At 49.7% G+C, this 12,794-nt stretch overlaps 1 protein-coding gene across 1 annotated transcript in view; it reads left to right on the top strand.

The window, feature by feature from the left end:
• Positions 1-12,794, top strand: part of MGAT4B (alpha-1,3-mannosyl-glycoprotein 4-beta-N-acetylglucosaminyltransferase B) — a 42,926-nt gene that overhangs the window by 17,886 nt on the left and 12,246 nt on the right. Inside the window, exons 2-4 of the mRNA XM_068698438.1 lie at positions 10,360-10,539; positions 11,249-11,389; positions 12,464-12,597. Coding sequence (XP_068554539.1) covers positions 10,360-10,539; positions 11,249-11,389; positions 12,464-12,597 — 455 coding nt within the window. The remainder of the gene's footprint in view (positions 1-10,359; positions 10,540-11,248; positions 11,390-12,463; positions 12,598-12,794) is intronic.

The following is a 12,794-nucleotide window of genomic DNA, read 5'->3' as shown; positions in this document are numbered from 1 at the left end:
GTGTTTCACAGCAACACACAGCAGTGATCCTTCAGCACAAAGCTAATACGTGTACGGGAGGCTTTGGGGAGCTGGGTACAAGGGTGAGTTATTGACCCGGAGTGATTTCTCACATTGATGTCTCCAAGGGATGAGCCAGCTGTTAAAAACTACTGTGTGTTCTCAGAGGACAGCCATCGGTACCAGGCGAGGTGCTGAGCAGCCCACGTGGCAGTGAGGAAACATTTGTAAGGCAGCATTCGGGTGCACCCAGGGGTACCCACACGGTGTGAGTGCAGAAATGCCTCCCCGGGCATTGCAGTAACACAAAACCTCTTTGTACAGAGGAAACAGAGGCTCTAAATCTTTGTGTTGCAGGTTTTAAAGGCAGTTTACATCTGGGTGAGCCATGCTGCTTGTTTTCCCCTCACCAGGCCGAGCCCTGCTTCCCTGCAGTGGGGTTTTCCCTCGATTTTTGACCTCCTGGCAGCCCCCAGGACAGCATGACCACAGCAAGCAGCAGCTAAACGTGTCGAATTGAATCTTTCTGCAACATAGCTTCCCTCTGGGCGTAAAGTCTGGAAAACTGAGCCACAGCAGCCCACATAGCAATTAGTGTTACCTTATATATGCCACCAGTAAAGGTAACCGTGTGTGAAATGCTGAAAAACCGAATGCATTTAAATAGACCTGTTCTAAGGAAATGAGATGCGGGAGCTGCATCTCCGCTCACGGAGAGCGTGAGGTGACTCCGCTTACAAAGGCCAGGACTAAACTGCATTTTAAGTCACAAAATTAAGCATCAGTGCAGTGGTCTTGCAGTTCCGTGCTGCAGGAAGGGAAGCATCCCTGTTTTTTGAGGTTGTAAGCAGCCCAATGCAAGGCTGGGTGAGCTGTCCTAAAGCCACTAGGTAAATGTGACCTGGCAGGAGAGCCCCACCTCTCGGGCTGTGGTTTCACAAACCATTTCAGCTGCTCTCCACTTGGGCTCTTGTCCAAAAGGGCATCCTCGTTCCCACGTGCTTCCACGTCCTTTGCACCAGCATTCAGAACCGTGTCACCGGGATGCTCTGGCCAAAAATTGAGCCTGCAGTTAGGATGCTTCGTTTTCCAGCCGGACCAGCTCATGGATGTGGTGTGCCATGGGATGGCATGCACGCTGGCACAGCGTGGGGAGTGCTCTGCACGTTTTGGGATAATAAACATTTAATAAACAACCCAGGGCCTAGCAGTAAGACACCCACATAGTCAGCATCCTCCTCCCCCAGCTGTTCATTGTCTACCCTTGAAACGTCCTGCAGCCCCCCCGCGCTGTGCCATCGCAGCATCTGTGCTGCCTCGCAGCGGAGCCGATCTGCTGAAATAAATAATGCTTCTGCTGAAATAATGCTGGCACGAGGCTGGCAGGCGTGTAACCGAGGCCTCGTGGCTCTGCTTCGGTCCCTGAGGGTGTGAGCAGGGAGCAGCCCAGTGACTGCAGGCTGCTGCTCCGGGCAGAGGCTGTGCTTCTGGGGCAGGTTTTCTGCGAGGAGAGGAGAGGAAAGGAGAGGAGGGAAGGGTTTTCTGCATGCCTTTTCTGAAGCCTGGCCGGTGTGGCTTTGTGGGAGGGGGTGTCAGCATTATTTGATAACCGTTTCTCATGTTTTCTTGGCTGCTGAATGAGAAAAGGGAGAAGCAGGTCTTCCTTGTTTCTTAGCAGAATGTTTTTCTTCCCAGGAATTATCCTAGCATATAAAATGAAACAAGAGACCTCAGATAGCATCAACACTTATAGCTGGTCTGTGTGTGCTATTTAATGGCAGTGTCTTGTTTTTTCTCCGGAGAGAAGGAAATGCACCCCATTAAGTGCTCATGTTACGAGCCTGCACCCTGGGGGACAAATACTTCAAATATTAATGCTGAGTAATTTTTAAAAGGTTCTGTGTGAGTTTTATTTTAAGCATTCTGCAAATTATTTAAGACCACGAAAACAAAATGCAATTCAGATCAGCTCATCCCGTGATCAGTATGTGATGATTTGAAAATCTGCTTCTTCCCACAAGCACCATTGTGCATCTGATCAGGCATTGGTACAATGGGGAAATTGTAAGCTGCTTCTGCGTGTCTGTAGGTAGACACGATGTACAATTTACATAGGCAGGCAGTGAGTGAAGGGAACACTCTAAATATCCTTTCACTCCAATACAGTTGTATGCATTGCAAATGAGTTACTCTTTTGGAAAAAAGAAGTAAAACCTGACTTGCATTGAAGTTCGCTGCTATTAACATAAACGGAGCCAGGGACTCCAGCCAGAACTTCTGTGATTTCCTTGATATCTCTGCGCCTTAGTACAGCACTTTAACTTTTCCATATGTGTTCTCTGATTTATAACACAGCAGTACTTTATTTTGCTCTAGTAAAACTCTTTCATATGCTCAGCTGTGCCAAAAGCTTCATATGTTATTGATTAAACAAACTCCCCGTGTTCCAGGATTTGGGCTGTTCTGAGGCTGGTGGTAACTTCAGCAGAGCAATGACTGCGATGGTCATTTTTGACGGGAGGTGGAGAAGTGCCCCATCAACCAGTTATCAACCAGTTAGCCTCCAGTTTGCAGAGAGGAGCTGCTTTTCTCACCCCTACGCTCGCACCTCACCGGTCCATCAGCTGCCCGCGGCTCATGGTCATCTGGGGGGGACATGATGATGTTGTTGGCTTGTAGTGATGCTGGGAGGAGGATTAACAGGAATTTCATCTCGACTCCTTCACAGGCAATTAGCGACAGCTGCTGCTAGAGAAAGGGCGTGATGATTAACACGGTGACCTTTGCAAAGATCAGCTTGCCTTCTTGGAGGCATTCCTGTTGGATGGTCTTGGGAGGGAAGCAGAGCCATTAGCGCTGCGGCACGGAGTGGAGTGCGTGGGTGCTTTGGGTTTCATTAATAACACAATTAGGTTGTAATAAACAGGGGTTTCCTGTTAGACTGCGAGGCATTTGCTGTGTTTCAGGTTTTTCTGTTTCTTTAAAGCACCAAGGATTGGCCTCACCAGCACCTGCAGGAACGCGGACCTGCACACTCGGACATCAGCTCTTTCCTTGGGGTCGTTTCAGCTCACGGGGTTTTACTCACTGGCTTCAGCACTTGTGAGAACAAGGCGAAAGGGAAAGAAATGCACTTCTGTACCCCAGTGTGCTGTGTCCCCTTAAAAATCCTGTAGAGCTGCAATTATTTTGAGGTTTAATGACCCCTGATTTCTGTAATGCCTTATTTTGTTCACTTTCAGCATGTTTTTATTCCCCAGTCAAATAAAAAGTATTAAAAAACAACACAACAAGAACAAAGCCTTCGCTTTCCAGTCGAGAGAAAATGCTTCGAAAGCTCTATTTGTGCTACGCAGGTAAATAATTAGATCGTTGATGAATTAGCTTCACTTTGAAGAATAAAGCTGTGGTGTTACTAATTAAATTGTGATATGGGAGGAGAGGCGTGGAAGTTTGGGGCAGTTTGGGGATGAAGGGCACTGCCAAACCAGGGGAGCACAGGACTTGGCGACGATGCACCCATGCTGCTCGCAGCCCCATCTCCTGATGCCTCAGTGCTTGCTGCATCTTCCAGCTCTCCAGCCTTGTTTAAATTCCCAGTTTCTGTGTTTATCCGTGGCAGCGAGTTCAGAGAGATAATATGCTTTTTCTGCATAAGACATTTCCTTTTATCAGTTTGAAATTAACAATATTTGAATCAAATGGCCGCTTATTCCTGTATTTTGAGACGAGAAGAATAGAAGTCTGTGATATATTTTCATTATATCACTCTATTTTATATGCTTTTCATCATGAGCCCTATTATGCCCATTGCAAGATGAATAATCTCATATATTTTCTTTCCTCACAGAGCAGGGTTTTTTCAGCCCTTTGATCATTTTCATCACCCTCTTCTAAAGCCCCTTTTAAGTCCGTAATAATACTCCTTTTCAGATGAGGTGAAGACTATTCTGGGATTAGGCAGCATCATTTTAATAATGTTATAATCTTCAGGCTATTATTTTCCGTCCCATTCACCAAGCAGGCCAACATCTCTGCCTCCCTCGCCATCCCCTTTTCCCCCTGGATTGCCGCAGAGCAGCACCAAGATGCTCTGATGCTCTGGGCTCTTTCCGAGTTAATGTTGTTAGTTAAGAACCCTGTGAAAAATACATGGATTCCCCTCTCCTCCCTGATTAATATTTATCTGTCAGCTTTGGTGTCAATTTGCCATTCCATTGGCTTTTCTCCGGGTCACTTGGTTGGTCTTGGGCTTTGACTAACTTATCTCTGTGTCACCTCTACCTTTTGCTACCTTGCAAATTCATCTCTTTCTTCAGATCCTTACTAAATCTATGAGACAGTGGTTTTAATACCAAACCTTATGGCCTCCTCTTAAACCTTTGCTGTGATGAAAATTCCCTGTTTAATACTGCATTCTTTCTCTTTTGATCAACGGCAGTGTTTGCCCTCTTTCCTTCTGCCCCTTCGCTGTTTCACAGCAGCACGAGTTGCCATCTGATGGGTCTGCCTTGTTAAATCCCTCGGACAGGTTGATAAACTCCCAGACAAATGCAGGGCTGGTTTCTTCTGCAGAAGCTGCTGCTGCCTTGTGCCTTCTGGGGATTTCCTCCTTGTCACTGCTTTTGTTTGTGGCGTGGCAAAACCCCAGGGGACCCTTGCTGATCGGGGAATGTTTTGTCTCCTTCAGCGTTGTTCACCCATGGAGCTGGGCCCTGGGAGCAGTGCCCGAAATCTGCTCTGCTGGTGCCCAAGGGGAATCTGATGGCTTCTGGTGCCTCCCCTGCCATCTGACATGGTGTAGGCACAGGTGATGGGCCCGTCCCTGGTGGTTTGTTAGTGCTCAATTTCTGCGTTTTGCTCTTGGTGCCTGCATCTCCTCAGGGCTCCACAGGCAGCACTAGGGCTTCGTGTGTTTTAGAAACGCTGCTTTTCTTTCATCCCATACTGTATTTCTGATCACCTCTTCAGCCACCCCTGCCCACCACAGTGACTCTGGGCTTTCCCCATCAGTGACCGTGGCAGCATCATCACACACGACACATTTTCTTTAAGCTGGGGACCCCTGTGCTGCCTCCTTTCTTCCCCATCCCCTGCCCTGCCTGCCTCTCTCTGCACCTACAGCTGTTTTCCCAGTAATAATGAGCTTTCTAGCGCTGCTAAGGACTCTGCTTTCCATGGTACTCTGTGTCCTGGTGTTAACCACAAATTATAACAGTGCTAATGGAAAATGAATAAAGAAACTTGAAGTGTATTTTTATAAGCACTGGCTAGAAAATATCTGTTGTGACTCAGTACCCCGGTGGTTTGGTGCACGGTGGTGTTCTGTCAGATAATGTTTGTTGAAGAAAGCAAGTAAAGCACCTGCGTTTGCTGTGTGCTGGATGCTCTTTCTGATTACCAGGATGAAGCCAGGACCTGCCTGCCTGCCCTGGCAGTGATGGGCAGGGCTATGGAAGCACTGAGCAGCCACGGAGCTTAGCAAAAAGCCTGCCCGGGACTCTGGGCTGTTTGCAACCATGGGAGCCTTTTGGGATGTTCATCCTGCCCTTCCTGATCCCTCCTGCTCTTCCTGGTCCCACCTGGCAGATACAGCTCCCAGAAATTTGGCCCTTTGGCCCTGACCGTGTTTGATTTGTCCCAGTGGGTGCGTATATCCTAAGCTGTCAAAATATTTATGGTTTTAAAAGACAAGCTTGAGGCTGCGAATGTTAGCCTGCTGGCCCACGGAGCAGGAGGCTTCTCCCTGCGAGTGGGATTTCAACACCTCGCTCATCGTGCACGAGCACAGCTGGTGTTTCTTTAGACCTGAAGGACAAGACCTGCTTGATCTCATCCTGCCCAGCAAGGGCAGAGACTTTTGGGGGATATTTTGGCTGCTGAGCTCTCCCGTCTTTTTCCCTCCCTGCTACTAGACTAATTTTTTTTACCATCTCTATTTGTGGGCTGTCACAGCTGTCACCTGCAGCTCCACACAGCCCAGCAGTCCCTTCCTTGCGGCTGTTGGGGTTGCTTTGGGATTCTGTTGATGACACGTCTCTAAAGCTGGTTTCTTCCTTCCACAGCCAAACCAGCAAATGGCAAAATTTAGCTTTTGATGGTATGAAATGTTTATGGTGGAATTATTGCGGATGGCTGTGTAGCTGTGCAAGGGCTGTCCCAGCTGTGTGCCCCGGCAGCACCAACCTTTTGCACATCTCAGCAGCTGAACCGAATTCACCGACGCGGTGCAGTCACTCCTGATACCCGTTTTAACGGTCCGGTGAAATCCCATTAGCAAACACCTAACGAACGTCGCGATTCAATCAGGGCAGTCCAGAGCATGATGTGTGGAGCGGTGCCAGCATTATATAAATCATTAAACATCAAAACGTAAAATCGACGATCATCACCCAGGACCGAGGGCGTCTGCACCTTGCTCCGGACGAGGTCGGGATGCTCGCTGTGCTCAATAACATCTACAGAGAAAGTTCAGCTTTCTGCTCTCACTCCCCCTGTGTTGTGACTGACTGCGCTTGCTTTTGGCTGCTCTGTCCCTGGAAACTCTGGTGTTTGTGTTGATCGCAGCACTCGCAGCAGAAGGGTCAAAATGCGCCGTTACGCTCTCGAAGCCAAGATTTTATAAACAGATTAGAGGCCTGGGAGTTGTTTTGAGTTTTTAAGCAAAGTCTCTCAAAAGCCTTCCTAATGAGAGGCAAATCCAGCTAGCAGAGGCAGTGCAGGCTGGGCGGGAGGGAGGGAGCTGCCCATCGCAGCCCTGCTGGCAGAGGTTATCTGCACACAACAGAAGCACAGAGCAAGTGCTCCCAAAATGTGGGTGTATGGGGAACATGCCACCCGCTCCCCGGGGGGCTGAGCACCATTTGAGAGACAGAGCACAGGATTATAGGACTCTTGACTATATGTATGTGTGTCCACATGGATGAATGACCTAGAGATTTCAGGGTGGGGGCTTTGTTGGTATTGGCCTGATTTTGCGCCCATCTGCTGTTTTAGGCTCAGATTAGTTTTTTTGCTTTGACTCAAAAACTGGAAATGGATAAGCAGGGTGGATGTGGGCATCCCAGCCCTTCCCTCTGCTGGCAAACCCGCTTCACCTCATCGTCACTTCAGCAAGAGCAAAGCCACATCATTCCTCTCTCCCTTTGTGGTAAGCGAGCGCCTCTCAGATGGACTGAAACCTTCGGGAAGCCCGCAGCAGGTCAGCTGGGGGCCCCTGCATCAAAATCAAACCTTGGCAGCTGCTGCTGGGCACAGATGGGGAGAGATAACGGAGCCAAGGGAGGAGCCGATGCTTGGTCAGCGTGATGCTGGGTCGGCACGATGCTCAGCCGGACTCCCAGCTCCATCCTGCAGGCTCCCACCTAGCACTGAATTTTTATCTTTATTAAAGCAGTGTATTTTAAGCCCGAAGCAATGTGTTATCTCTCAAGAAAACACAAGATGAGTCTTTTTTTTTTAATACAGTTACAGCGAGGAGTTTCTGTCCTGCAGCACTTGTTGTCAGGATATTTTAAGAGCTCTCCCCTCTTGTGCTGGGAGGGACTACAGTAAATACAGGGACAGTGAGCCTTGCTGCTTGGAAAGGTCAGGAAAGGCTCTGTGCTGAACTGCTACTACCTGAAAGATTTGTTCAGCCTAATTAGCAGCTAATCACTTCTGCGTCCAGCCTGGCCTGCAGATGTGGGAGCCAGCTTCGCCCCTGCACCCTGCTGCCCTTGGTGGTTTTTCGGGGCCCTCCCTGGGTTAGCAGTCGAGGGACATGCAAGGAAAGCAGCTTGTATCCTTGTGTCACCGCAGCCTGACGAGCGCGAAATGGCGTTACTGGAAAGTCGTGAGGAGCTGCACGCCCATCCCGGGCTTTGTCTCAGGCTGTTCAAGCCGTCACCATAACTGGTCACAATCGATCAGCTTTTAAATTTCATGAAATTTTAATTAAAGAATGGAAAGCCGACTAAGACATCATAGGACAAGAGCACTGGAAACAAATACAATTTCACTTCCAACCATTAGCCGGAAAAGCAGCAAATGGTTGACTGCACATCACCATCGCAGCCTAATGAAAAGTACAGCTCTTGGCTTCGGCGGGCAGGTCATTAGTGCCTGAATAATCAGTGACATTTCCCTTCTCGGTCTGACACAAACGAAGTGCAGTGCTCTGGAAAAAGCCATTAAGCACAAAGCCCTGCGTTCTGCTCCAGGTACTGCAGAACGAGGCCTGATGCCTGCAGCAAGGACTCGCTCGCAGTCCTAACCCTAAACCCAGGTGCGCCAAGGTCCTGAAGCTTGGTGCTGCCCCTTGTTCCCTTCGACAACACAAAGTGAGGTTTGTTCCTCATAGATGCAGCTACTAAAAGATAGGTGTGTGAAAAGCTCTCATCTGGACGATGTGGGAGCTTAGAGGTAAATTCTTACATCCGTGAGCTAGCACCAGGTAAAGAGCGCGTTCATCGTGTGGGGAATTTAATTGAAGCAGTGAGTCCCCAAGGTTGTCTGGGGGGCAGGGACCCCATGGGGGGCGTTTGTTGTAGGCAAAAGCATTAGAGAGCGCTTGACTCAGAACGTTGTTGTCTTGGAAACTCTGTGCTTTGGAGCTGCGTATTGTTTGATCTTCAAAACACACTTTTTTTATTTGCTTGTGGACCCCAAAATAGAAATTGTTGATGCAGTCGGTGTATCTTTTTTCAATGGCTCTGGTTTATATTTAGCCCCATGCTGGAAGCTCCGGGGCCGTATTTTCGGTCGTGTTAGCTGTCCTGGCTGTGTTTGGGCTGCGGGTCTGATATTCGGTGGATAAACACGTTTTGGTGTGGTTCTGTGAGCTATAACCTTACTGAAAACACATGAACAACCACAGATAAACGTGTGTGTTTACTGAGTACACAAGTCTCATTAATAATGTGGTAAAAGTGACCCAGGAAAGTTCATTAATCAGTAACCGATTCCACTCCCAGCCATTGTACAGTCGGTTTCGGCTGAAGGCACTCGGTAGTTTTATTGTTTAAAAAGGGCGTGCCGACAAGATGTTGTCTTGAAATAAAATCTTTATTACCCTATCCAAAGTTACTTCTTTATTTATATTACATTATTATGCTTCTTTAAGGTGTGTATCTGAACACATGAATTTATATAAGCACCCCAGCACTACTGCCACCTGATTTTCTGTATTTCTTCCCCCATCACTCGGTGTCATGCAGGCCCTCGCCTGCTTCCAGCCCCCAGCACTGAGCCACGGGGCCCTGTGGGGTTTTGGGTCACCAAGTACTTCTTTCACCATAAACGAGGATACATTCTCTCTCACCTCAGGCAGAATACGGATTTGGGGCTTGCATGAAGGCAGGGAGGGCTGAATGAAAACCTGTGGGGTTTCCGTGGGCGCGGGAGCAGCTGTCTGTCTGTCCACCCTGTGGACAAGACCTCTCAGCATGCCAGGATCTGCCATTCCTGCGGTCAGGAGCATCCCTTCCACAGCCGCTACAACCAAGCGCTTTTAAAAGCCTCTCGAGCCAGCCTTGGCGGCGTGTTCTCCCTGGAGATGCCCCGTGCCATCTGGAGAGGGCCCCCGCGATGCCGCTGCCCTCGCCCCGATTATTCATGCTGTGCCATCTGCAGCAGCCGTGTCTGTGGCACAGCTGAGCACGTGGTGCCAGCTCCCTCCCCGCGAGCCCAAGGTTTGGCTTCTGCTCACCCTGCTGATAAGCTGTCCTTTGAAGCAGGCCTTGCGAGGGAATTTTAGGGTCTTTTCTGTGGGAAGGAAAGCACGGGGATGTGGCACCGTGCGGCCATGGCCCCATCTGCCACAGCTTCAGGGCTGGTGTGCGGAGGTCCCCAGCTGTGTCCTCTCTCGGAGACCAGCTCTCATCTCATGCCCAGAGCTTTTGCTCTTTAACTCTTATTTTTGCACCTCAAGGGAACTCAAGCAAGGTGCAAAGCAATTGGAAATATTTATATTCCTTGTTTTTTTCATGGTTTTACCAGGTCAGCAACACCAGTACTCTCAGTTCTTTTTCTCTTGACTCCTGGTCCCCGCTGCTCGCTCCAGCAGTTGCCTTCTCACACACCCAAAGTGCTGGAGCTGCAGAGGGGCACGGTATTGCTCTTAAAATTAACGCCAGCAGCATGTGTAGCAAAGAAGAACTAACTTGCAGAACTTTTTGCTGCGTGATTTAGTTGCATAGCATCAGGTCACAGATCTATATGACCCAGCAACCCAAGTTAATGAGAAAAAAAAAGAGAAGTCGCTTTTTCATTGTGGTTCTGTAACTTTGTGAAGGTAGGGAAGGGATGAATGCTTTTGCTTTTGCAGCTTGAAACCCTTCAGAGCATGGAAGATAAAACTCCTCTCTTTCCCATCCGCAGGCGACGTTGTGGATATCTACCAGCGGGAGTTTCTGGCTCTCCGGGACCGACTGCACGCAGCCGAGCAGGAGAGCCTGAAGCGCTCCAAGGAGCTGAACCTGGTCCTGGAGGAGATCAAGCGAGCCATCTCGGAGAAGCAGGCCCTGCGGGATATCAACCGGACCTGGAGCAGCTTATCTGGTGAATAGCAGGAGCTGAGGATCTCGGGATGTTTTGAAGGTTGCTAGAGAGGAGGTAGAGAGGTGCGCGTGCGTGCAGGGCTGCAGGTAGGACGGTGCTCTTCTCCCTCCTGGCACCAGCAAATTGTGGGGCTCAGAGGGCTTGATTTGTTCTTTATTATTTAATACAATGAACTTGGGAACTCTTAAACTCCTGTTTAATTACAGGTGCATATGCATCATTAAACATTGAGATTTGCCTCTGCCAGTGATATTTGCCAACTTGCTTGCTTATAGTTTGTTTGTTTTTTTTCTTGCAAGTCATACATACCGTTTCCTATGGCTGTACTGAATCCATATGGAAAATGGGTATCTGAAGACACGGGAGAGGAAGGAGTTAGACTGGCTGAGCACCCCTTGCCAATTTATTTGTTCATTTTTTTTAAGTTGCTCAGTTGAAGAAAATTGGATCTCTCCAGAAAGATCTGATTTGGCCTTCAGTTGATCTTCATTCTCCCCCTTTCTTCCCAAATATTTTGGGACTTCTCTAAGGCTCTCATGGCTCCAGCTGAACTTTAATTGGGTTTGTGGTAGTGTGTTAAAGGTTGGCCTGATTTTTTTATAACCCAGCAGTAGTCTCGGGTGGCCAGGCTGCTCTAAAAAGGCTGTTTGCCTTGCAGTCTCTTCCTACATACAGTTCCTTGCGTATTGATTCCCTTTTCCTTTTTAAGACGAAACCAAGTTAAAACTGTGGAATATCACCAACAAGAATGTGCTGCACCTTCCCACCATCTTCCATCATTTGCCACATTTGCTGTCAAAGGAGAACAGTCTGCAGCCAGCCGTGCATGTGGGACAGGGGCGCACTGGAGGTAAATGGGAATTAGTGCTGCTTCTGGTGCTCTTCCTCTCAGCTGGTGCCTGTCCCTGCCCTTTCCTCCGGGCCTGGCTGCGGTGCGGAGATGAGCAGGACTGGAGGAACGGCTGCATGCATCATGCAAGCTTCCTTGGTGCAGCGGCACATGGGGTGGGTAAGCCATGTAGCCTCTGCGAGCCAGGATGTCTGGAGGATGTCTGTGCTCTTGAGATGTTCTCGGTGCTTCTCTCAGATGTTTTTTGCTGCTTTCCATCTCCAGAGCGCTCTGGGCTTTGCCTATAAGGTGGTCAGATGAGAGCACAGTGCAATTTGTGGAGACTCTAACCTGTCTTAGGAGACAAATCCCACCTGGGGTAGGACGTTGGTTCCCAGACAACTCCTGTCCCTGCTCCTGAATCCCAACCCAAAGCCAAGCAACCACCTGATCCCTCCTAAACTGAGGTGCTTTGTCCATGGGTGGGGGCTGGAGAACAAGGGTGGTCTTGAAGTTACCGTCACAGGCTGGAAAGGCCCTTGGGAGGGGAGGCATTTGGGGCATTTCTTAAGGCATCAGTCTTTGGGGGAGAAAAGAAGGAATCTCTGATTCCTTTCTATTTTTCATAAAGCAGTACAAAACCAAGTTTGCTGGCTGAATGGGCTCACCGTGAGTTAGGCATAACCAGGCTGCTCATGGCCATGAACACCTTGACACTCCCATGCCCCACATTTCCAAAATCAAGCCTCAGCAAGGCTGCGGGTGTGGGAGAGCCCATGGCCAACCACCCCTGCAGGTGCTTGCAGAGCTAGACACTGCGTGGACAGCAGGTCCTGGCTGTCCTGGAAGCATCTGGTCACGATTGGTGCCATTCCAGATGGGTGCACTGGGGTGCTACTGGTTGGTACTGGGCTGGGGCACTGGAATACAGGAGCCCCACGCAGCCCAGGCACCCACCAACCTGCTGAGCACCTTTGGGTTTTAATGATGGAGCCGGGCACCAAGCAGGAGAACCACGAGGCGGTCACGGGAACTGCGAGAAACGCCTTGTCCCAGCACACCCCCTCTCTAAAATCTCTTCTTGGCCCTGGGCAGTGTCCGTCGTGATGGGAATCCCCAGCGTGAAGCGGGAGGTGCACTCCTACCTGACAGACACCCTCAGCTCCCTCATCTCCGAGCTCACGCAGCAGGAGAAGGAGGATTCGGTCATCGTCGTCCTCATCGCTGAGGTAAGATGGAGCTGGGCCTGCTGATCCTGCTGATCCTGCTTCCCTGGCCCTGTCCCACCTGGGTCTGACAGACTGGGTGCCAAACGGGACGGCTGCATGCCCGGAGGCTGGGTCTTGCCACTGACCGGGGCAGATAGGCCCAGCCTTGGGCTGCTGTCCCACCAGAATCATGAGGTGCATCCCACCCAAAATGAAGC

The sequence above is a fragment of the Anas acuta genome, chromosome 14, assembly GCF_963932015.1.
Source record: "Anas acuta chromosome 14, bAnaAcu1.1, whole genome shotgun sequence".
Lineage (NCBI taxonomy): Eukaryota > Metazoa > Chordata > Aves > Anseriformes > Anatidae > Anas > Anas acuta.
The sequence above is the reverse complement of the archived record's forward strand: the minus strand, read 5'-3'. Positions and strand labels throughout refer to the sequence as shown.